Below are 26,868 nucleotides of genomic sequence, written 5' to 3'. Positions count from 1 at the left end.
ACTTAGTTGGTAGCGTCGGTCGTCTCCTAACTGGAAGGTCGGGGTTAGATGCAGATGTGCGATGTGTGCTTGGGCAAGACACTAACACATCCAATCATACAGCGATGGCAGAGGCTGCTATGTAAGGTATCCATCAGTATTAACTAATCCCATTCATATACATTCAAAGTAGTAATTCATGGTCACAAATTATTAACACAAGTTATTTTGAGCCCACAAATTATTATCTCGTGGCCACAAATTATTGTTTTGAGGCCTCAAATTATCAACTTGTGGCCACCAGTTATAACATTTTCATCAATGTCACCAGAGGGGCTCCATATGGAGGAGAGAAAAAAGAAACAAACAAAAAAAGAGGAAGAATAGTAAATGTTGGGACACTGTCTGGCAGACACGATGGTGAGGAACTCTGGTTGGAGAGCCCCCCCCTCCCCCCCCCCATATAATTCTTGCCTCGGGCCCCAACAGACTCTAAAATCGTCACAGCATACATTAAATCAATTCAAACTGTTTTAAAAGGCCTTCACATAGACACCACAATCTTCTTTGAATGCTGCTGATCTCTGAGACTAGAGAACCATGGACACAGTTTGAGCTTCATGACAACGCTTGACAAGCCGGCTCGTTATTAAGCTATGAGTGGGCCATCATTGTTGATGGGGTTACCCGACAGTTAATCACATAAAACGTAATAACTCAGACACACGCCTAAGACGCACATATGCAATTGTCAATGGTAAATGGACTTGAGCTTGTGTAGCACTTTTCTAGTCTTCGGACTACTCAAAGCTCTTTAAATAACCAAGGTCACACCTAACCATTCACACACTGATGGCAGAGGCTGCTATGTAAAGTATCCATCAGTATTAACTACGTTCACATTCACACGCACCGATGCAGCAGTGGGAGTGATTTGGGGTTAAGTGTCTTGTCCAACGACACATCAACATGTGACTGCTGTCAGAGCTGGGGATCTAACCTCACACCTGCCGGTTGAGAGATGACCGACTCTACCACTGATCCACAGCCCCCACATGTGACGCTGACATCAGCACTCCCTGGACTGTCAGCGTGTTGTAATCATAGCTTTCAGTCACAGGACTGGGCCGAACTCTTGGAGGGAAAAGGCCTTTTAATTTTTCCATCTCTGCAAGACAATGCATGTTTACCACAGAAAAACAGAGAAACTGAGATAAAGTGCTAGTTTGGGGCATGATAGAGCACACAAGGGACACTATTTCCACTGCTAAAAATAACTGCATTACAAGTATTAGCCAGAACTTCACTTCACACCATGTTTACTTATATTTAGTGGTGAATCCTTCCTAATAACACTGCTGCAGGATGAAAGTCTACAAAAGTACAAACTGCTTAATGTATTTTCTATGTGGCTGCCGTTCATGAGTGAATGACAAATGCATCATCAAAGCATACGTGAGTGCTTATTAGCTAACATTAGCTAGCTGACGTTACCTAACGATAGTATAAGGAACTGTCAGCTGTCACTTTCAGTCAGTGTTCAGGGGCAGTGATGTTAACTTAAATATTGTAGAATAGATTCAAGCCGGAGTTGTCTCCTCTTCGGTTAATAAATGAACACAAACTGACTTTCATTTAAAAATCAAATTAAAAATGTGAAACTGATTCAAACATGTAGGTGGCAACTGAGAACATTTCCACAGCGTGCAGCAGTATGAAACCTTTCTCGCCCATCAAGTGGGCGGTTCCATAAGTGCGTGATGTCATGTGAATTCAACAGTGAGGGACTCTCGAGTCAGGCTCCTAATATAGCTCATAAACAAGGCTGACTACACTGATTCAACACTGCATCACTGGCTCTGTGTGAGTGTGCGTGCGTGAGAGAGTGTGTGTGTGGAGCGAGTGTGTATTTGTAATTATAGTGGCGATCAATTACCAGCGGTAAATTACCCTACCCCTACTTGCGTAATTATCAGAGAAACAAATCACAGTTGAGCGTGTGTGTGTGTGAGCCCAGGAGAAATGTGTGCACATATTGGTTCCTTAAGCATCATACTAATCAAGCCTTCAATCATTACATCAGCACATTTGAGCAGGTATTAAACTTTAATTAGATAAAGAGTTTGTGAGTGGAAAATGTGATGTCTTCTCAATTGAGCCACTAAGTCTGAGGTAGGTTCAGAACTCATTAACATTCTTAACATTACCTTACATGAGTTACTTTTTGAAATCTACGTTAACATTGAATTACACAAATCTAATAAAACTAATAAATAATTCAAATCTGGGGCGCTGGTGGCGCAGTGGTTAGTGTGCGCGCCCCATGTATGGAGGCTATAGTCCTCCAAGCAGGCAGCCCAGGTTCGAGTCTGGCCTCCTTTCCCGCATGTCATTCCCCACTCTCTCTCTCCCTGATTTCTGACTCTATCGACCGTCCTGTCCCTCCATTAACGGCACAAAAAGCCCAAAAATAAATAAATAAAAAAATACATCTAAATCTGCATGGCACTCACAGAATTGGGATCATAATGGTAAAAGCTTAGTCACCTTTAGTCCACATGGCTTTGGTCAGCAGACTAAAGGGATCTCCTCTAGGGTACCCAGTAATCCAGGTATAGAAAAGGTAAACGGACACTACATATTACAATCACCCATCCACACCAAATTCACACACCGATGGAAGAGTACATCAGGAACATTTACACACTGGTGAAGCGGCAGGAGCAATTTAGGGGTTCATTGTCTTGCCCAAAGACACTATGATATGTGACTGTATAGGAGCTGGGGATCAAACCTTATTGATGTTAAGCGGTCTTGCAGGATGGAGCATTACCTCAGGTAGTTTGAATTTCAGAAGAGTAAAGCTTTACATCTTAACCTTTGTGACCTCTAGGGTACTGATGTCAGTTTGCTGAGTTAGAATTCATATCTTGGAAATTCTGATAGGAAAGAAAATAAAATGATACAGTAACATAACACAAATGCCATACAGCACAAACTATAGATGTTTCACTTTATTTTCCTAAAAAGCGACTTTAAAGAGACAATAAAGGATTAAATTACATATCAGCAAATATGAGTATCAAGGCACAAAGAGACAGTAGTTGACCTGAATATTTGAATACAGAAATAACCCGCTTTGCTGGAGGAAAAAAAAGCATCTAAAATAGCAAATGTCTGGTGTTGAAATTGGCAGTAAAAGTGGTTGACAGAGTGAGTGAGGAGCAAAAGAAAGGCAAAGTTCAAGAAGGCTTTGATGTGCAAGATGGTGCATCCTTCTCAAGAGTGTAAATGTCAGGTTTCTAACCGAGAACGCCCAGGGAGAGAGTCTAACCCCGTCTGTATCACACGCATACAAACACACGCACAGACACACACACACACAGTGAGGTCCTGGTAGAGATCTATTCCAGTTCACTACTGGTACACACAGGCCTATTTCTGTCTGACTGCTGGGAAACAAGGGCACAGATGGATGGATAAAGATTTATGGAGGCAAAGTAAAAAAGATGACACTGATGAATAAATGGAGGGAGGACTGAAAGATGGCAGCCAATGAGAAGAGAAGAGGAGATTCAAGTGTATATTTACTCTTCATTGTAACCACTATATGTGTTGCATTTAAGTGATGCAAATCTGTCATCCCAGCTGTTGGAGACTTCACCTTTATAACAGTAATTTAACTTCATTATAAAAAGGCTGACCTCATTTTAACTTGCTTTTTCTAAAGGGTTTACACACTGTAACAACATTGAAAACAAGCCTGTCAGCCTTGAGATCCTCTGATTTGAAGTTTTGTACTAAAAATATCAGGAGCAGACCTAAAATGTCCAAACTGGAAGAGCACAGAGTTGAAACGAGGTTACGACAGAGGGAGACATTTAAGGAAGGAAATGCAGAGGTAGGTGAGAAAGAAAAAGTGTGTGAAAGTTATAGGGACACGCGAGGAGGAAAGAGGATTAGAGGGATATAAGGGGATTTTTCAGGAGTAATGGACAAGGGAAACAAGTAAAGCTATGCTAGTAGCACTTAAGGAGTGCACTATGACAAATGGTGTTGTGATCTAACTGCTATCCTCAACATGCTTACATTTACTCACTACCAGTGGCAAAATGCCGATTACAATTTGCAAGATTTCTAACATCTCAGGTCATTCACATAATCACATCTTTCCATTGTGTTTATGCCTTGTGCATAAAGTGCTGCATGTGTGTGTGTGTGCCTGTGTGTTTTACTAAATTGAAGTTATAGGCTCAAGAAAGAGGTGCAGCATTATTGGAAATCAAATGGGAAAGAAATGATGTCTGCACTCAAACTCAAAACCCCCCAAAAAATGTTTATTTATTTCTTCTGTTTGGATCCAAGTCCAGTCAGAAAAGAAACACAACTAATCCAAAAGATAACTGGGTTTAAAACATGGTCTACTTCCATTTCTCTTGATTGAAATCAGCTTGCAGCAGTGATAAGTGAAGAAAGAAAACAGACTATAAACAAATAAACTTAGTTGTGAGATGTGGCTTTGTTTATGCTTACAGTACATGTATGGAATTTTTTAATGAAAACTTGCTCAAACTGAAAATTAGGAGAAAACATGGGAAGTGTTGACTTTGGGAGAACAACAAACAGCATCAGCAGCAAACTGAAATGAAAGTGCTTGAGTAAACGCCGGTCCTGCAGAATTCTTTTAAAATGTATTTATAAATCAGGACCTGGTTCAAATACAAGACATGAAAGAGATAACAAACAGGTCAAGAGTTCGATCCCTGCTCTGTAAAAATGTTGTCGACACGCCCTGATGTCTGGATCGCTCTCCTTCACACACACACACACACACACACACGCACACACACACACACACACACACACACACACACACACACACACACACACACACACACACACACACACACACACACACACACACACACACACACACACACACACACACACACACACACACACACAAACTTGCACATCCATTACAGAGCAAGGGGATAGATTTACAATCACAGGAAGCCAATCCCACAGACACAGAACCACCAACCCTCCCTGGTCTGAACCTGATCCAACACACAAAGGTCCAGGCCAACATAATACTACTGTCTATCTCTTTGCTATATTATCTTTCTCATTTGGTCATTTGGTATTTATTGCAAAATGTGTTTCTACATATCAGTAAAAAAAAATACTGAATGCACTCAGATAATTAGTTTATAGCTGATCCTTAACATTAAATCATAATTAAACTAATCCCATAACTTCACAGAGGGGATCAAATGTCTCTTAAGCTTCCATTTCCAGGGTTTGAACACAAATGTAGAAAATGTAAAGAAAAATTAATAGTGTTTTATATGAATTAATTTATAGTATAGTGTTATTGTTTTGAGTCTATGTTCAGAATCTGCAGCAGGATTATGGAAAAAAAAAAAAAAGTCCTCGTGCAGAAGTTGTTTCCTTTGTCTGAGCTGTGATATGAATAGCAAATATGAAGACAGCTTTTCCGTAAAAACATTTACAGCTCCACCAAACGATTGCCGTCAAAGGACTTAAAAGTAATGTCCCCACCTGAAATGTTCTCATCTCGCTTTGGAAGTTGTACTCAGAGGCCCTTTGCGTTGTTCTTCATCAGGCAAATGAATGATGCTATTGCTCGTGAAAAAAGTGCAAAAACTGAATTCACCGCAAGTATAAACTCTAAAATGTGTGTTGGAATGAGCAGAGAGGAGTGAAAGAGAGAGAAGAGGATGGTGTGTGATCGACTCTGAGGAAACTGTATGTAGAGTCCACTGGGGCATGTAATGAACTGATATCGTGCAGTGTCAGCAGCAGGCCCCTAATTCACAGCTATAGATTAAACCTCTGAGAGAGTTACATGTCGAGTGCAGGGGGGCAGTTTAAGTGGGTATAAAAGTGGAACAGGCAGTTGTGATGTTAAGGACAAAAAGTAGTCCAGGTACAGTACATCCAGTTTTATCTCACCCTCAATGAGCACACTTAGAGCCTGTGATGTCCTGCTAACAGTTTTCCTAATTTTGAAGTAGCAGCAGTTTTTGAAAACAGTGCATTTCATCCATCCATCCATCCATTTTCTTTCCCGCTTTTTTTCCCGTTCGGGGTCGCGGGGGGGGGCTGGAGCCGATCCCAGCCGTCATTGGGCGAGAGGCGGGGTTACACCCTGGACTGTACACCAGTCAATCAAAGGGCCAGTGCTTTTCAGTTTGATGTAAATACTTGATGAAACACACTTTGACGAAGAATACATCACAAAGAGGGAGTATTCTGCAACAGCTAACTTCTGCACGCTAACATGTGTGTGAGACTAAACATGGAGGGTAAAAGAGAAAGGTGAAGTGACTGTTAGAGCCAGAGTAGTGTGTATGTGGTAGAGTTACACAGAGGGAACAATAGCTTTATTGTACCTGTGTCTGCAGCTACTGTGTGTGTCCTGTGCTGATTGCACAGCTCTGCACTGAGCACCATTCTCTGCAGAGCAGGGAGGGAAGTTACTTTCTTAAACAAATAGACAATTGATAACTTCTTTCAAATGAATCTGATGTAGAGCGAGTTCTCTGCATAAAAACAGATGGCTGAAAGTAACTTTTGCTTTCATCAACAAACCACCTGCTATGATTTGGATTTCAGGTAATGATTCACCTTTCAGTCAGGAAGAAAAATAAAACATCAATATTTTCCAGAAATTTGTTTGAAGTTCTCTGACTTAAAGCCCAACACAAGTGGAAATTTTACAATCACGTTGCAATTCCTTAAAAAGTGGCAGATGATTATGTTGACTAAATGGTACATCTTTTCTGGAGGGCTACTAATCATGTCCAGTTTCAACAAGAGAATTTTCCTCTCCTGGCATTACAATGATCAGTAGACCTGCTATGATGAATCTGTGCGCAAACACAAACAGCCTAAGTGACCAAAGAAAGAATAAGTGAATGGATAAAAGGAGATCTAGGACTGCACTGAACTCAACTAAAACAAGTTTGTCTACTTCTACCCACCCAGCACCATCCCCCCTTAATTTGGCACTCGGCCCTGCAGACCATAGAAGGGGGCTGAGCGCAGAGGGGGCCTAGGGTTCCCCTACCAGGAGAACGTGTATGGGTGTGCAGAGAGAGTGAAAGAAAAAAGAAATGGAAAAGAGATGCAGTCAAAGATAAAAAAGAGTTGAGATCAAAAGTGAATGGGGGGAAGAGTGTGTGAAAAGGAATGTCTTCCCAACAATCCCATGAGGGCTAGTAAAGAGAAATGGATGAATGAGAGATTAGAAGGGGTGAATTAGGTAAGGAGAAAGGAGGGGAGAAAAGGAAAGAAGACAGGAATAAAAGCAGGATAGAGAGTAGGGGCTTGAAAGGATGGATGATGGGGAGGGGATAAAAAAAGATGGACAGGAGGCATCAATGAGCGATAGGGATGAGGAGAAGGAAGAGGAGGGATACACAATTGATTTTTTTAAAAGGATTAAGATTTGAGAAGGAGGGAAAACATAGAATGGATGACAGTGATTGTAAAGGTGATAAAGTTTAAGAGGGAAAGCTGTTAAAAAGAGAGAAACACGAGAACAAATATTGAATATGTAATAGCCAGCGGGCCAGTCTGTCTGCAGTGCTAATCTGTATTGTCAGATTAAAGTGTAATCCCATACTACAACACACACACACACACACACATGCACACACAAATGCTCACATGCCTAAAAAACACATACAGAACAGGGCTACATTGTACAATCGGACCCTGTGGTGCTGAGTAGGAAAGATCCAGAAATTTCCTGGCTCAGCACTGCTTGCTTGTTGCCATGGCGATAGCTCCAGAAAAGCAGAGAGAGAGAGAGAGAGAGAGAGAGGGAAAGAATGAAAAGATAGAAATGCAGAAGATGGGGAAGTAAAGTTGAAAAACTGAAACCAGAACTAGTGGGTTTGGCACCAGTCATAGACCGTCTCACACAAAGACACACACACACACAGACACACACACACACACAGACACACACACATGTATACATGTATTTATATGGTATTTTAAGTCACACACAGTCACGACACACACATAAGCACACAGAACCAAACCATCATTTCTGCATGTGTTGAACAGCTGCATACAACCAGAGCATAAACACACAAACAACAGTGCTCATTGGCTCAGTGTCTATACTACTTCACTACCATTGGCTCTCAGGCTACAAAAACAAACGTCTGATTGGCCCTGAAAAAATCACACCCCTTGTAGGAAAGAGATCAAAGATGCTGACTTAACCGAACACATATGACATTAGATAGACACACACATGCTGCACAGAGAATTCAGTGTTTGCTTTGAGATTAAATGTCCCCAAAGCGATCACAAAATCCTTAACTAGTGGTCAGAGCAAAGTTCCACGTCATTTATTTGCTTTAAATTTGGGATGCCACATCTGTGTTACCAATTCTACCTCATTTCAATCAAGATTAAGCACCATCTGCATCTTCTGTGCATAAAAGAAAAGAGCAAAAAGAGGCAGTGCATCAGCCGTAAAGCTTTTACTGTATCCCCTCTTTCATTTGACGCTGATAGAATCAATTCATCTAAATGAACAGATATCTGTATAATCAGCTTTCAACTCCAATCTTGCTTCTTTTTTTTTTTTTACTATGGAAACATTCCCAGGTTGTCTATTTCTGAGTCAGGGGGTCCAAACAACAACAATCTAATCATTTTGCTGATTTGCAATTCCGTCAGACTAATTTTATTTCTGCGCCTCGCAGACAGTATTGCCCGTCTGCTGTGCATTGTCCTATTGAATCACTCTGAATGCAGCGGGAAGTTGATGTTGTTGGTCAGCTGAAAGTCTAAAAGCTCTTGGTGAACTCTCCTTGCTCTCTCCTCGGGTGACAAGAGAAACAAAGTATTGATAATGAGCATTTAAAAAGGGGGTGGGAGTTGCTGTGCAAGTAAGAAAATGGTGTATGACTGAACACCATGCACAACAGTAAACATAACTCACTGCAAGCTGGCTTGGAATAAGTGTTAATAATAAAACAAATGTTGGTTATGATGTCCTCTTTCTTCAGTCTAACGACATTTCCATTTTTATGCTTACTCTTGCTTTTACACTTAAGACTCATAGCTAAACCGCCTTATTTTGTTAGAATTGACAAGGTAACAACCTCTGATCTTACAGTAACAGTAAAAGGTTGAATATTCTCTTTAATCTGGTGGCTGGATATGAAAGCAGAAAATGAAAATGTTCAGTGTCTAAAGTGCTCTTTTTGTTTGTATATAGATTAGTTATGGCCAGTTACGTTGGAGCAGGCTTGTAGAAAATGTAGGAAAACAGTTTGTGTGAGGGACAAAAGTGTCACAAGCCAATTTGCAATAGAGTTCCTTGGCTAACACATCTTTACTTGGCTTTGATATCCAGTATCAGTAATCTGTATATCCTCTCCCTACACTGGAAGCCACAACGTGTTAGCTTCTGCCCTCTGAGGCTGCACTATGATAACATAAGCATGCTAACATACTCATGAGGAAAGTGCACACTTGTTTATGTCCATCATTATGAATACCGATCATGTTTCCTGGTTTAGCTTGCTAACATTTGCTAAAAGAATGTCATTGGATGGTACTTAAAATGCAGTTAATTCAATCACATCCTAGTATTGGATCGATCTATATTTTAACATCACAGTGGGGCTAGATTAATGTCAATATATCATCCAAATGATGAGAAATGGATCTCAGTGAGCCATGAATATGAGCTGGGAATGTCACTATATTTTTTTCCAAAAACAATCTTGATATTTCATCCTGAACTACAAAAGTTAATGTCATTATGGTGTTTGCAGAAATATTCAAGGGATCACAAAACGAATGTTTTCAAAGCTTGGCACACATCCATTAATGCAATTGTCCTTTCAAGTAAATTATCTGAGTTTTCAAAACTAATTTTCAACATGGACGTTAATTTGAAAAAACGATTACCTGAACCTTAACTTTCGGTTAATTTTGTTTCCATTAATGTCCATTATGATGCCAGTGCCACTGACTTTCATTGCAGTCTGAGCTGGTGCAAAAACTTACACACAGTCTATTTATTTACAGAAGAAGGATCAAAACCCTGCTCTTGGAAAGATGGATGAAACTAAAGTAAGAGCCTCCTGTAATGTACATTGCCTGTCTCTGCCTCGGGTGCTTTTATTGTGAAAAGCTGCTTAAACTGAATGAAGGCACTTCCAAAACACCACTAGAGTAAAGAAAAACAAATCTATTTGACACGATTAAACATTAACCGTAGTTGGATGCCATAAATGGCCTCCATGGAAGTTTGTGGCAATCCTCACAATAGCTGTTTGAAACATTTCAGACAGGACTAGAGTGGCGGACTCGATCACAGGAGTCTTGCCACTATGACGAAACAAACTACACATATTAGAGGATCAGACACGCATTTAGAAGAACTGTAAAGGCAAATTCTCTTGACCACACTGTTAACAGGCTTATTTGTAGTCTTTGAAGCATCCATAAGATGCTACCACAAACACATGTTCTTTTCTGTCAAAGACACAAAGGACAGATGTTTAACCATCACTGAAGCTCATCTGGATAACATTGAGAATGAAAAAATGTAGTCTGGGACATGTGCCACATGTCCTTTTTTACCCAATACTGTCTCGCCTCTAAAACACTGAAAAAAAAAAAAGAGGAAAAAATGAAGGGGACAGCTGTTGCTTTGGTGGAATCTTCCAGAATACTTCCTTCTTTCCTGTTGTCAGCTCGGGACATCCAGATACTGGCCCAGTTCGACATGACTAATCACCCTCACCGGCTCCCTGACAGCATCACACTGCCAGCCAGACTGATTCATTGGGCAGAAAGAGAGAGAGTAACGGGGTGGGGGCGAGTGAAGGAAACAGAGATGCAGCGAGAGAAAAAAAGATGGAGGTGGGCAGTGCGAACGACAGACCCTCAAGGAATTTATGATCCGTGCAACCACACTGACAAATACAGATGTAGCTAGTCTCTATACATATGACTTCAATAGATAGATAGATAGATAGATAGATAGATAGATAGATAGATATAGATAGATATAGATAGATAGATAGATATAGATAGATAGATAGATATAGATAGATAGATAGATAGATAGATAGATAGATAGATAGATAGATAGATAGATAGATCCATCCGTTTAGCATTGAGCATGTGCATGTGCGTGTCTGCGCGTGTGTGTTTGATCACGTCTTAGCATGAGGTTTGAATACACTTGGCAGACAAACAGAGACGTTTCAGTTGAAAGCGAGAGAACTGTGACAAAAAACACCAAGGGCAAGATTCTCAGAGAACACATCTTTCCATTTTCTCCACATCATTTTATCTTCCTTCTGCTTGATTTGTTCCTTTCTCCCTTCCCCTTTTCTCTTGACAAGGGAGGATGTAGGCTTCACACTCACTTAATATGCTCAAGTTTCCCAGCTGCTCTGAGGATTGGGCTCAGATGGCCTGAACGTCCTCCAGTCACAAGTTCAGTGATCATCTCTCCCCATCAGGCTCCACGCATATTTTAGAGGAGTTCCTGGAAAATAAATCTGACCCAGATATCATTCCCCCCCCACACACACACCATACATGAGAGGGTTCTTCACAAGGCAGAGAGATGACACAGACTGTAAGGTGGGAGTATTTGAGTCAGGTGAATTGGAGGCCTTCTTTGAAAAAAAAAAGAAGCTATTTTAGAAGAAGTGGTTCAAAGAAGTTTTCTCGAGATATTCTGGGTCCAACTGTTCTTCTAATGAACCCATTTCTGCAAAGTGATTTTCAAATGTGTTGAACATTTGGATGTAATCCTTATTCCAAATGTTTGAAAATAACAATGTGAAATCAAGCAAAGTTTCCTGTGACTTCTTCATCCCTATTCAGTTTATCCATGACAAAAAAGAAGTAGAAAATTCTCAACTGTAGAGGGAATAATCATTGAAATTGAACGTTTGGATGATTTACGTCTACCTAATAAAAAGACTGATATATAAATTATCTGATTAATAAATAATCAGTCTCCTGCTATACAAATGGGATCCCCAGCCTTTCAGTTACATCAGAGGTTCACAGCCCTTTAAACTCAGGCTGAATAAACACACACACACACACACACACACACACACACAAACACAAACACGCGCACACACATAAACCAGCAACCTGTAACCAGTAAGTGCATGTCTCAAAAGGTCAGGTACTTTATGGGACCTATCACAAATCTACATCTGTGTGGGCAGCAATCCAACAGCCAACATCTGTTCAACCACTGGCTGTATATATGCACACGCAGACATGCACACATACTCGCACACGCAAACACATTTAGTCCAGACTCAACATCTGTCCTGTCTCTGGTCACTGGGTCCTTTGTGAGGATGCACAAACATACAACAAGAACAGTTCAATGTTATATAGAGATAGAGAGACACGGCCATGCAGATTTGATTTTGTCACACCCGATGTTGATGTTACAGCATACAGATTCATAATGTACTCGACTAGACAGCGATATGATGATGAGTCTGTCTCCAGGGAAATCATTTCACAAACACATCATGACAACAGTTTTAGGAACACAGCCGTAAGTTTAGAGTGTGGTTTGGTTTTTTTTTCTCAGTGAAAATCAAAAACAAAAGATCAAGAATGGAGGGAACGGATTGTAAACTGTTAACCCCTCTAATGTGAGATTACATTTTTTTTAAGCATAATCACAAATCTACTTAACAGATACCGAGCTTAACATCCAAAGCTAAGGACATGTTATCTACTACTTTACTTTGTTTGGTAAATATGAATGATTTTAGAGTAGCGATTTTAGCTGACATTTCTCTATCAGCTCTGTCTCTCACTATTTACTGGACTTATAATAACATCAGAAGTATTTAAATAGCAAAAACAGGAGTTAGTCCTAATCCTGAACACTGAAGTCCCCCCGGGCATTGTTTAAAGGTTGTTGTTTTTTAAATCACTGCAACGAATGTTCATTTATGTCTGATATATTTTCAGTTAAAGTTCATCTTTAAAATGATGACTTCTTCAATAATTCCTAAAATCATCTGCAGATTGTCCCTGAAGGACACCTATTATGTACGTTTCTGTAAATTGTTAAATTATGTCACTACATTGGGCTATACATTAATGTTTTAAACTGAGATTGACGAACAGAGTCTGTTTCCTTACAGCAAATGATTGAGATCAGAAGCTTTCTAGTATCAAACTCTGCTCAGTGAAACTCAAACAATGAAAAACAGCTAACATTAAGTTAAGAACTTTTTTAAGTTGAGCAGGACTTTATGATAAAGACAGACTGTTTTTAAAGGTATGAATAAGAGGCTGCTCAGCCAATCAAAGTTGAAATGTTTCTTATGAACCCAATCCTCATACTTCTTTCTTAAACAAGAAACCGCCACAAAAATGACCAGACATTTCAATGGTAAATCTGTCACAATTTTCACTTCGACTGCTAAAGAGACCTGCTCAGGGAAGATTAACCCGCAGAGCAGTTGTGACTAAAGGGGGTAGAGGTTAAGCATCCAGGCAGTAACTTATCTAGAGGCGTTTGGCAAATGTTCAGTGTTCATTTAGAAAGAAATGAAACTCTGAAAGTATACATATTGGACCTAAGGGTGTGTCAGTGTTCCACACATTTTCCCAAGCCTTGAATCCTCACCCAAACGGTGTCACCGCCCCTTTTTTTTAGCGGCCACTCACATAACAAGAGCCGGCACATTCACTCAGAAAGTCCCAAGGCGATGCTAAATGTATTCACTGTGGGAGCCGGGCGGAACATTTCTAAGAGCTTCTCATGTAGAGTACAGTAAAAACCTTGTCTGGACCATGTTAGCGTAAGTTTAGGATTTGTGTCTGAAAAATCCATAACTTCCTGCCTTTATTAGTCGCTCAAACGTGTATTTGAAGCAGTAAGAATATACTTAAAGTGTTGTGAATTCAGGCTGCGAGTGGAAAAGTCCTGCAATGCAATATAAAAAAGCACAGTCACACTCTGCAGCAGCTCTGTTGGAGATGCAGATGCAAAAACACACACACACATCTTTGCATGCTCGCACACTCCTACACAAGCATACAGCTACTGTATCAGTTACATACAATTTGTAAATGCTACAACACTGGGCTACTTATTCGTATGTTTATATTTTCATATATTTGTCTTCTTTATAGCCTATCTTTGATATTTAAATCTCATGTCTGCAAGAGGTCGCCCTTGCATTTGTAAGATGTGTGTGTGTGTGTGTGTGTGTGTGTGTGTGTGTGTGTGAGTGAGACAGAGCCTTATGACTTGTGTTCCTGTCTGTATTGACTGCCTTAAACTTCAACATTATCAAAACCACTGATAATGTAAATTCCAACAGTCTGTACCTCTCTGTGCCAGTCCTGTGATGGTGGGGACATGTGTGTGTGTGTGTGTGTGTGTGTGTGTGTTGTAAGCCAGTACAGCAAGTGGTTAATGCCACCTCTTTAATAGGGACTATTTGAGCTAAGGAGGTCCCACACGGCTGCCCTTCTCATTTTGTGGGTGGTCTTTCCATCCAGACTAGACCAACTACTCCCCTTCCCTTCTTATTTGTTAAGTAGAACAATAGAACAGGACATAATCCAATAGAATAGAAACAAGTAGCTGAGCTGTCAAATGTTGGTTGTGGGTTTTAATTGGTATGTGCTTTTCTGTTTTTAAGTGGATGTTTTTTGTTTTGTTTTTTTTTTGCTGCTGAATGTGTTCAAAACTTGAGTCCCAGACAGATTCCCAACAACATGGGCTCTGTCTTACGTTTTGGTGTAGTCCACACTCAACCCTACACTGAAGCTAGTTAGTTGGTTACTTAAGTTCATCTTAACTAGTAGAGCGTTATATCTGGTATAGATAGACAGATACTTTATTGATCCTGAGGGAAATTTATACCCATATATTGTCTCACATAGCTTGTCTCTTTAATGTCTGATGATAAGGTCATTTTCTGATTTAATTCAGTAGATATCTTACATATTGCTCCTTTGAAGTGAGGATTGCTAATATTGCCTTTTCTGACAAATTGCCTGAACAGACTAACAGCTGAATATAATTTATGTTCTGTTAACTGACCTTAATCCACAATCAGCAGTGAAAATGTTTTTCATAAATGCATAACGATTAGGTGATACCTACAGCCAACACCTTGAATCAACAGTTAGATTTAAATAACCACGGTAACATCAGGTCAGTGTGGTATTTTTTTAAGATTTATTTGTTTCCTTTTTGTGCCTTTAATTGAGAGAAAGGACAGTGGATAGAGTTGGAAATCAGGCAGACAGAGTGGGGAATGACATGCGGGAAAGGAGCCACAGGCCGGATTCGAACCCGGGACGCCCGCCAGGAAGACCGCAGCCTCCATACATGGGGTGCGCGCACCAACCACTGCGCCACCAGCGCCCCATGTCAGTGTGATATTGAGTGGCTGAAATGATCTCTGCTTATGGAAAACAATGCAGAACAAAACAAATGTATTATACATTTCTAAAGGATGTAATCTATCCTGGAGGTTACACAGACAGTGCCCCCCCTCCCCCCCCATCCTCCAAGTTATATAACCATTCAAAATGATGCTCATTGCATCCGTATTTTACTGAGCACACCTAACTAAGGTGTAAATATAAGTTTATCTTCTGCATTATATCTCAGCTGGTGGTACATCTTAAATGTTGGTAGCCTGTTCTTTAACTCCCTTTCTTCTCCTCCATTTTTTCCCTGTAGTTTTCCTTTTCTAACATTTTCTGTCCAGTTCTTTGTTTTTTTTTTTTCCATCTCTCTCCTGCTTTTCCTTTTTCCACCTGTCCAAGTTTTTTCTTGTCTCGCGTGTCTCCATCATCAAGCTTCGCCCCTCCTCCCATCTCATCACCTTTTCCGCTTCCTGAACTTTCCACTGACCCATTAAACTATGTGGATGTTATTTTTGGTGCAGTGTATTGTGCAGATGAGTAAGCATCTGTGTGTGTGTGTGTGTGTGTGTGTGTGTGTGTGTGTGTGTGTGTGTGTGTGTGTGTGTGTGTGTGTGTGTGTGTGTGTGTGTGTGTGTGTAAGAAAGAGAAAGACACCGAGAGGCCTAATGTTTGCATAGCAGTCTGCAATAAAAATGAGGTGGACATAATGCTGTTCAGCTCTGTTTCATCACCTTGTTCCCTTGTTCGCTCTTTCATCATTTCAGCCCATCTCCCCTCCCCCATCCTTCCCACCTGCTCATCAGATAAAAATGATCCCCTCCTCTTTTTTATGGCTGTCTCATTCTTTTCTTCTTTCTACTTCTTGAGCACCATTCCCGTTTCAACAAAGCAAAAGTATCCCTTCACCTCTCCTTCTCTACCCCATCTGTTTTGTAATCTAATAACCGGGGCAGTCAGCAGAGAGCTGAGTGATGATGTTTTGGAATAAAGTGCCGGGAACTCGTCCCGAAAAGACTCCACTCTCTCAAAATTATGGTTTCTAATTCCATTTTAGGCATACAACTTAAAATCCACACACAAAGAAAGTGTCATTTTTGGTCAGTCTTATTATACAAAAACAGCTTGAGGTGCACTTGACTGCTCGCTTTCTTTGACACACACTTTTTACAAATGGAGCTTTTCATCAGTTTTCTCCACTGCTACATAAACAGAGATGTGTTATCTTCACAGTGGATTATATGATTAAACCTACAGTCTGATTATGAATAGGGACCAGTTTCTCTAACAGGAAAGGAACACCCCTGACAACCCAAGTCCCTACAGACTGAGCTACTGCCCCCCCCTTTTACAGTTTAGATTAAACTTTTTAGAACTTAAATAAAAGTTGACTACATGTCAATCATCTACTGAAATATGTTTGTTAATAAAATAAACTTGTACCATAGGGAAACACACAAACTATAATTTTGCCCTGGTATTTGGAACTCAAATGTGCATAAAGGCCCATGACAAACCAAGCAGACAGCTAAGAACTAGTGGCCACCTGTGGCTATGCCTCACTTCGCCTCACGTCTTGGCTTAAAAGTTGTACTAGAACACACCGCAAAGGCTACAGCTGATGGCCAACCACCACGTACGCTCTGCGCATGCATGAGAGGCAATAACTCTCCATGCCAGCAGACGGCGGTGGTCCGCTTTTCTGATACGAGAAGACCATTTTCACACCGCTGTCATGCACCACTCGTATTAGCTTACTAATCGGGAATAATATCTGATAAAATGTTGAAAATGGCACTGGCGTTGTCAGCCCTTGAACTTAGTGGAAAAAGAAAAGAAGAGGAGGCAAATAAGGAGAAACCACACTAATGGGTGAAAGCATGGATACTACAGCAGCATGCTCAAGGGTCTTTCCCATACCTGTGTCAAGAGCTGGAGATAAATGAAACCTCCATACAGCCAATCAGAGAGATTCCTCTCACTGACCGCTAACGCCGATTCAACATGTCGGCCCAAAAAAAGGCTGAAAGGGGCCGACTGATAGCGACAGAGCCGGACAAAACCAGGGCGACAACCACTCACCGACATTTACGTTTTCTTCTTAACTAAGAACAAATCAAAGGTAAGAAAATGTTGGTGAATTCCAGAATCTTCTTGAAAACTGCACAACTGATGTTCAAGAACAAATTTCTTTCTTCAAATTCCTTATGGGCCTATAAGAGATTTAAAATCTTTTTTGGTCATTTTGCTGTCATCCATCTGCTTCTGAAGTTTCTGGATGCTCAGTTCATTGTTGAATCCTTTAATTGAAACTAAAGCATGGAAAAAGGCTTTAGTGATGTAATGTGATTTTAAATAACTATAACTTATAAACTATTAGCATTATTTACACTAAAACACAACATAAACACTTGTGTGCTCATTGTATTATGGCTATACCTGCAAACCTGACGCTCCCTCACTGCCTTTCTCTGGTTGAAGCCTATAGTGTCAGACATAGCACAGTTAACCAATATGAAGACTGTAGCTGACAAGTATGTGAAGCTTCCTCTATGCCTGCCTGCCTACTCCTTTGTGAATGTGCACTGGTGTGGATGCAATCATCTGCTCTACTCCTCTGCCAGCCTTGCACAACGACACAGAGAGATGGGGGAGAGGGAGACAGGGGGTTTCTAGAATGGTCCTCGAGCGCTAGCATCGTCTCCTGGCTTTAAAAGAAAGAAAAGGAAGGAGGCAGATAGTATCGTTTAGCGCTGTAAGCATATGTCAGTCTCTTATGGCAGCAAACAGAGAGAAGGGAGAGCGTGCCAGAGGTTGAATCCTGATCATTCCACAGATGCGACACACACACACACAGACGAATCGTTTTCATCAGCACTAACACACACACACAGACACACACACACACACACACAGACTTTAATGACACGCAATAAACAACCACCAATACAAATAACACTGCCCCCATTGACACACAAACGCTGAAACGGCCCATTAACAAACACAGACCTCAGGCCAAACTCAAGGTCTGCTCCATGTACACAAACACACCTGACCTCGTCGAGGGCCATGTGCAGAAGGAGAGTTGACAGCAAACTGATGATGACTCTCCAGCTGGCAACAGATGTGTCTGCAAGGGTGTGTAGTTCTGCATGTGTGTGGGTGTATCTGTAATGCAGGTGAATATTTGCAGACTGTATGTCTGGCCAGGGTTGGAGTAAATGAACTGCAGCAGTGCAGAGTCTTTGTCAGACCCCATCAAACTCACACAGACACACACTCACCAAACGGAATCCTACATGCTCCTTCAGATCCATACAGACGTTTTTTGCACAGACCATTCAACCATACATCCATCCTTTAACACCACAAATCACGCACACACACAAACACACACACAACTGTCCTGTGCCAGATGACAAACAGGTCTGTGTTAACATCAGCCTGATGTTACACTCCCCTGCTGTTTGTTTGGGACACTCAGCTCCACTCTGTCATTATAGCCTGGCTGCTTCAATCTGCCCTGTTTGTTTTTTGTTGTTGTTTTGCTTAGAGAATGGACCATGGTCTGCAGTAGGTAATATCAGTGTCCTGCAGACACATTGCAGGTAATCCCCGAGAGCACTCAGCTTTTCAAATACTCAGACGAACCTAGTTTCAGACACGCGTGAAGTTTCACAAAGCCAGACTTTAAACACAAGCAGATTCTGACGAGCGTTAGAAGTCAGTTACTCAAATGATAGAATACAGTGTGATGCTGGATCAAGCAGGGCTTCACCCGACAAGAGAGAAGGAGCTAAGGCACAGCTGAGTAAGGAGTGTCCTTGATGCTGTGATTAAACCTTCAACGAGGGCTCGACAGCACTCTCGAAACGCCCACAAGTGTAAGTTATAGAAGTGCTTACCCCAAGATGTGACGATAAAATAATGTAGTCAGTTGGTAATGTGACGATGATGACAAGTGATCGAGTGTTTATTGAGGAGTGAAGGCAGCTTGTGTCATTGGATGACAGATGAATGATTGATTGTGGCATGTATGCTGCTCCATTAAAGATGATGATAATAAGAAACATGATGAGAAACACAAGTCAGGGACAGGTATGCTGGTGGATCATTTCAGTCCTCTCTCATTTAATGTCTCTTTTTGGAATTATTTTGATCCTTTGTGTCTTTTATTGGGAATGTCTTAGCTGTTTTAATGTTCTGTTTAAAGCATGCATCTCCCAACAACTGCTTATAAACTCACTACATCCAAGATCAGAGCGCTTTCTCCCTTTCCTTAGATACTAGATTACATTGATCTAAAGATGAAGTAATAAATACAATTGTTTTTATGTGTCAATATTTTATTTCTCTTCACAAATTCTATAGGTGCATATTTAAAAAGAAACTTGAAACTGTCCTTAAATCACACTTTATATTTTACTGACTAAATCATAAGTGTGTTTATTCACCTGTATTATAAGTGCTCAGCACTCAAATGTTAATAATGATGTTTCACTAACATTTAAGTATCAAGAATTAAAGATAATTATTATGTTTTTAATTACAGTCCTGCATCAGTAATTTCCCCATGAGCAGAAAAATGTCCCTTTTACCACTGAAGCATCAATGTTTATTATATTGTTATTATACCTTAATGTGTAAATTAAATACTGCAGTTATTAGATAAATACCATTTAGTGGAATAGCTCATATTACTTTTAGATGAAGTATACGGTATAAGAACATTTTAATATTCACATAATGCAAAAGAATGCCACATTGATGAAGTACTCTATAGTACAACAAGCTTACTATAAATCACTGGCCTTGTGTCATAAGACAGTTTGTAAAAACGCTTATAAAGTCTATTAACTGGTCATCAGGGAGAATCCATGCATCCTCACACAGATGACTGTGCTACATTGTATGAACAGTAATGTATCAAAGAGAGACACGCTTCTCTATTATTTTGTACCAGTGTGGCCCAGACTTTTCTATAAAGCACAAAAATGCTGTAGAGACTCGACTGTTTTAAATTAGACACATTAATGTGTTAAAGGGGGTAGCTTAGCAGAAAAGGACAGGCTGTATGTTACAATTACAAGGTTTTTAATACATTAACCTGATAAGCAGAATGTGTTTTGAAGCGTTTTTCCTTTTCACATGCAGAATTTCATGCTTGAAATGTCTTTCATTACCTTGTGCCTCACTGTGTTTTAAGCTCTGTCTTCTGTATGATGCTCTAAACAGCAGTTTGAAAGCCACCAGAATCTGAAGTGCACTTCACTGTAGCCTAAAGGTCATTTTGTGACAAGCTTTTGTACATAATGTATTCCACTGAGTACCCCACACACTATTATGGGCTGTACCTGAATTACCCAGACCCTACCATCTCTCTCTTTTTACATCAAGGGATGTGTGCATTTGGCTCCAGACCAGTCTGTTGACTATCTTAAATCCTCTGGGTTTCCTGTAGGAGCTCTGCTTCACTGTAGCCTGCAGACTTTATTTTGGCGCCTGCCAGCATGCAGTGCGCCCCACTGATTCCTACAAACTGTTTCGAGGCCATGTGCTGTAGTCCATTGAGTCCTGCAGAGTGAGCCTTGCCATAAAAATCCAATTGTGTCCAATCCCAAAATCAATTCTATGGATGGATTTGGTATTTATTCTTCACCATGACACCAGTATTGAATTTAAGGGGTGAATAAAAGGTGGGTTATAATTTAAATTTAAATTATCAGTCATTTAAGCAAAATTGTACTTTTTCTGAACAGGAATTTGAAGTCACAAAATCATCACAAGAAGCATCTGCCCCCCACCCCCCCCCCCCACCCCCCCACCCCCCCCCCCCCCCCCCCCCCACCCTTCTGCTAGTCAGATGGGGGGGGGGGGGGGGCACTGGTCAGATGTTGCAAACCTAAACCTGGCTCACTGGGACCATTTCAGCAGTTTGACATTATTGAGAGAATCACAGCTGGAGCTTAATATGGCTGTTAAAAATGGATATTTGAATGCATTTCAAAACTCAATTCCTCACAGCGACAAGGCATTTATATCTTATTAATATCTTAAATCACATCTGCAGAAATTGCAATTCATGCAGCTGTGCCCCTGCAGCATCTGTCCCTGTCTTCTGATAACTGTATTAGCTGGTTATTTATCAGCAGAAGTATCAGTGTGGCAGCTAACAGCCTCTACAGAATGATCTATCTGCAGCCCTCGCTGGCCTCACTCTGTGTTGCCCACACATTAGAGTGGGCTGTGGAAGCAAAACATTGTTGGATACTGTGGTGCTATATTGCCTGCAGAAATTAAACAAGTCGAGGAGCACAGAGTCATAAATAGTGGAGGAAACGTAACAGCATACAAGTCACTCACTTTTCATAATCTTTAACCCACCCATTTCTTTGAATGACTGAATATCATGTGACGAGTTTGTCATTGGAGGTGATGCTGGACCTTTGCTATCACAAGGCCACTGGAATCATCTCTCACTTGTAAAACAGGGTCACACAGATCCCTCATCAAAAACACAACTCCCTCTCTCCCTTCCTCCCACTCTCTCTTTCTCTGCTGCAGTGCACTCAGACAGGGGTCTCAAGATGGGCTGTCAGTCTCCAATCACACCACTAATCTCCTCTGATAAATCCAGATGCATTGGAAGCCCTCCTCTCTGTCCATCCCGCCCTCTAAATCACACACATACATCCCTGCACACACATTTACATCATCATCACTGAGGCCTGGTAGCCTGTAAACGGTGCGAGAAAACATCCTCACACATTCAAAAGGTGTAGATTGCGAAAAGCTAAAAAAAGGCTATTATTGTGTTGTTTTCAACTTTGCAACAGAATAGGAAAAAAAAAAAAAAAAAAAAAAGGTCTTACTGGCTTTCCCTGGCCGAGGCCTTTGCAGCAGCTTCTGCACGGTGAGCAGGTCCTCGGTCTTCACCGCCTGCAGCAGTTCCTGGTCCTTCCCCATCTTCCACTCTGAGCTGCTCTATTCCCGCAGCATCCTCCGACACAGCGGCGCTTCAGCCCAGCCTCACCGCGGAGGGTGCGTCCACCGCGGCCACGAAAAGCCTCCCTGCTTCCCCCCTGGTCCCTAACTAGATAAGAGCCCCCTACAGCTCTGGCATGTGACGGGGGTGACGGAGGTACAGAAAGAGATGGTGAGAGGGAGGGATAGACGGGATGGGATGGAGGGATATTCTCGGGTTCCCCTCAGCTATGTGCAGCGCTCCTAGACGCGGACTGAAACGTCGTTCTAGAAACCAGCGAAAGCGCACTGGCGTCGCGTTAAGATGAAAGGGTTTCGTCATGAAGACTGCTCCTCATCTGGAGGCTGGTCGCTGTCCCTTGCAGCTGCGCTTCACAACAACAAAAAAAAGAAAAGAAAGCGAGCGGAACACAGCGCCGAATCTCGTGTAGGGAAGGAGACGTCAAAGGAGCTGTCGTAACGAGAAGCCTCGCGGGCTCAGCACCATAGTGCGTTTAGGTTGAAGAATCGGGAGCGCGCGGTGTCTGTGCCGCTCTCGTGCTCTGCGTCGTAAACACAATCCAGGGCTCATAGCTCCGCGTGCGCTCGGGCTCTGTATTTGGTCATATTTTTCTCCGCGTGGGGGCAGGGGTAGTGAGGGGCCGCGCGCGCTCTACAGCTGCTTCAGTTCGTACCGCTAAATGGCTCGTGCTGCAACTGCGCTCCCGCCTCCTTTCTCATCTCAAACTCTGTCTCTATTATCTTCTCTTTGTGCTTTCATAGCTGCAGAGATTATTCAGCTGCAAAGGATTATAGCCTACAAAGTGAATAAACGATGTGTCCACCTCTTTTTATTGACTGGAAAAGCCTTTACTTTTATTACGTTTTACCTTTTTTGTACGGCTTTAAACTGAATCTTATCTTAACTTAGGCTATATATTTATTTATTATCTTATTTTATACCTGAGTCTGTTTTACTTATTTTTACATTATATTATTCTATTTTGTATTCTGGATTATCTTTTAGTGTGTTATTATCTTATTTATTTCATTTTATTAAGATTACAGTGCTTCGTTTTCGTCTTTATTTCCTCCATTTTATTTTTGTCTAGTTTTCCCATCTTGAATTTTAACATTATAACCTTAGCTCCTGTGTTTCCTCATTACGAATTCATGAAAGCGTTTTCTAAACTTAAAAATATATAATATAATTATATAATTATTGTGATTTTATTTTATTTTTTTCTCACTTTTTGTGACTTTAGGTGATCCTTTGTTTCCTCAGTCAGGTAGCCTATCTCTTTTTATTTATGACATAGACTTTTTTTTACCTTGTGCATGGGTTATGGTTGTGGGGGGTTATGGTTGTTGATTTGTTTTTGATTTGATCATGTTTTTTCATGAGGTAAAGCATCATGTGCTACATCATTGTATGAAAAGTGCTATATAAATATAGTTTGATTAAGTTCAATTTACTTCTATTCCATTATGATTTTTCAAGTTATGTCAGGGTGATCGATAGCAGTAGGCTTACTTAGCACATGTTATCTCAGAAAGTGATTTACCGGGACAGTGTATGTTAGCCATAGTTAACTATATTAGCTAAGAGCTAATTAACATCATAGTCCCTGGGCAGGAGTCAGAGACAATGTCTTAAGAAATAAAATATACACTGAAAACATCTTCAAACATAGCCACTGTACAACAGCATTAAATTAATACTCAGTGAAGTTCACAAATGATATTAAAACAGTTATAGTGCTATGAGCACTATGCATAACCACTACACAGCAGCGTGAAGTGATTGGACGAACACAGAAGATTTGAGCTGTATTACACAATCCCCTCTGTTGGTCGTCCTTGTTGTTCTTCCTCTATCTGCAGTGATATGAACTCTTTTAGTGGAGGACGAGCCAGACTGTTGATCACTTTGTACACTAGACAGGCATCAGCAAGACCCACAAAATGTTCAAAGGATAGGAGGTTATAAGAATGATGTTTCTGTAACTTAAATGAACATAGCCTGTCCAGTGTCCATTATGCACATGGAAAGCCATGGATTCCAACAGCAAAAAGGAAACTAGGGCTGTGAGTAGCACAGTAGACACAGGCCCTTGTGGCAATTTATGATGCATGTCGGGATGTGGCATAGCCATCGTGTTTTTTTATCATCAGACACCCAAAGGTCAAAAACAATGTAAAAGTTATTTGTTTTGGTTAGAAATAGGGCTTTTAGTGTTATTGCATTGATCTCAATATGATTAAGGTCTGAACTTAAGGCATTCAGTATTCTTTTTTTGGATTAAATGCATGTTATTTTGTCCCTTTAGGCACACCGTAGCTAAGCCACTGCACCCTGATGTCACAACCACTAAAACAAAGACAAGAAAATATGACAAGTCACATCTCGCCTTTTGGCTTCACCTGTGGTGAAGAGAGCCACAATCCCTTTTTTCCCCACATCCTACTTTTGTAGGGAGTTTTTAATCTTCATAGAGTCAGGTTTAAAAAAAATATCAGTTAAAAGCAATAACTGTTGTTACAGCATAACAATTTGGAAGTTTCATGTTTCACTATAAACAGTGATGTAAAAGTTTTTAGTATTTCCAGTTTGTTGTCACAAACATCTTGTTTGTTTGAGATCAATATTCTGAAAACAGAGATTTTTTAAGAGTGTGACTGACAGTGTGATTAGTGTATATGTTTATGTATAGATGTGTATGGTTAGGGTTGGAGGGCTCCAGGCAGAGTAAGTTGGGGAACTATCACTGTAAGACAAGCACAGTGATGGAAAAAAAAGACACTTCTGCACCTTTAAATGGCTCATTTAAATAAAAGAACACACATCCAGACAGCTCAGTTGACAAGTAAAATGATATATCCACCTTGATAGACATTTTATTTTTCACTGTTCTCTTTAGCTGTTTTCATTTACGTTTTGGTTCCTTTTTTTCTTTCAAAACAAATGCAGGTTTGTATTCAATCAGAAAGTTACAGTAAGTACCCTCAAAGAATACGGTAGAAAAAAAAAACAGAAAAACTTTTTTGAATTGCAAAATAATAGTATTACAAACAAATTACAAAAAAAATCTTTAATCATGATTAACTATTGAATTTCAGTGTTTATTCTCAATTTAAAAAATGTAATTGACATTCTCAATTAGAAACCAATTTAGCCTAACAAGGCTTGCTGTGTCTTACCAGTAGGTGGTGCTATTATGAAATTACAATTTGGGCATGTAGATATGTTTAAAAAGCACAGACTGCATAAACATTGAAGTAGTCTCAGTGACGTGACCCATTGGATTCTGAAGGGGACTTTTGAAGTTGATCCGCTGCGGTAGCCATTTTGGAAATTCGGTCTTAAACTAACTTTTGGTCAGCAAAGTAACAGACGACGAGCTGGAGCTGAAGCAATTATGCCTCCTGACAAACGGCTCCCCGCCCGTCAATCAGCTTAGCCTGATTATGCATAACTTTTATCCGACATAAAATTAAAACAGAAGAGTAATAGAAAAAATCACCCCCTGTAAAGTGTCTTCCAATCAAGTTATGATTTCATTTTTTTTTTATCAGGCTGTAAACGTTTATTTAGGCGGTTAAAATTGGCTTTTTTGAATGGGTGTAAAATATGACTCCTGGGGCTTTTTCAGCCAGCCTCAAGTGGACACTCTAGGAACTGCATTTTTTTTTTTTACAACTGAGGTGGAGACCTCTCGTCCCATGCCCTCTCGCCTCATGCCGTTTCGCGCCACAACCTCTCGCTCTTGCCTGGACATTTCCAATGGAACGTAGATAGGGTCAAAAATATGAAATCGCAAGTTATTTTCAAACGGGTCAGCGACGAGAGGGCATGAGAAGAGAAGGCTCCAGCCTGCAGACATAGACTCTTGGGGGGTTTTCTTCTTGTTAAAAAGCAACTTCATCAAACATTTTAAGTTTGTCTCAGTTTGAACCCAGTAGTTTTACGTCACAACAACATCCTGATCATGGTGTCAAATAAAGTTTGTGTCAGTTGTCATGGTTGGTTAGCTGGTTCCAGGTCAGTTTTTCAGGGTGAGGCCCACAGACATAACTCAAATCAAAGTTTTCAATCCTATCGATTTGTGTTACTGTACTGTACTAGTATTAAGCCCCTTAAAAAGCCTAATTTTTCATGACAAACAACAGCATCAGATGTAGACTTATGGGTTTCATAAAGAAGCAGGGTGAAGGCTTGAGGATTAGGATGATCAAATTTGAAGGGGATTCCACCAACAGAAAAGGTATCGTGACTGATGATTCAGAAGCATTGTTTGGCTTTACAACTCTCCTTCAGTAACCAATGGGTGATGTCACTGAGACCATTTTCAATCCACTGATGTTGACCCTGCTGCTGTATAGTGTGGATGCAGTTAAGACAAGACAGAAGTCATTGTGGTTGGCCTGAAACCCCTCAGAAACACTTTTCTTATGATAAAACTGCCCTAT

At 40.6% G+C, this 26,868-nt stretch overlaps 1 protein-coding gene across 14 annotated transcripts in view; it reads right to left on the bottom strand.

Moving 5' to 3' along the window:
* Positions 1-22,991, bottom strand: part of caskin1 (CASK interacting protein 1) — a 93,012-nt gene extending 70,021 nt beyond the window's left edge. For 6 of the 14 annotated variants that reach the window (XM_065964307.1, XM_065964306.1, XM_065964314.1 and 3 more), the window contains exon 1: positions 22,308-22,991. In XM_065964307.1, the coding sequence (XP_065820379.1) occupies positions 22,308-22,401 (94 nt within the window). In that variant the 5' untranslated portion in view covers positions 22,402-22,991. The remainder of the gene's footprint in view (positions 1-22,307) is intronic. The other 8 variants (XM_065964315.1, XM_065964309.1, XM_065964313.1 and 5 more) reach the window with 3 other exon arrangements.
* Positions 22,992-26,868: the final 3,877 nt, after the last annotated feature.

This window comes from Labrus bergylta, chromosome 16 (genome assembly GCF_963930695.1).
Source record: "Labrus bergylta chromosome 16, fLabBer1.1, whole genome shotgun sequence".
Taxonomy (NCBI): Eukaryota; Metazoa; Chordata; class Actinopteri; order Labriformes; family Labridae; genus Labrus; species Labrus bergylta.
Note: the sequence above shows the minus strand (reverse complement) of the source record. Positions and strands in the feature narration are given on the sequence as shown.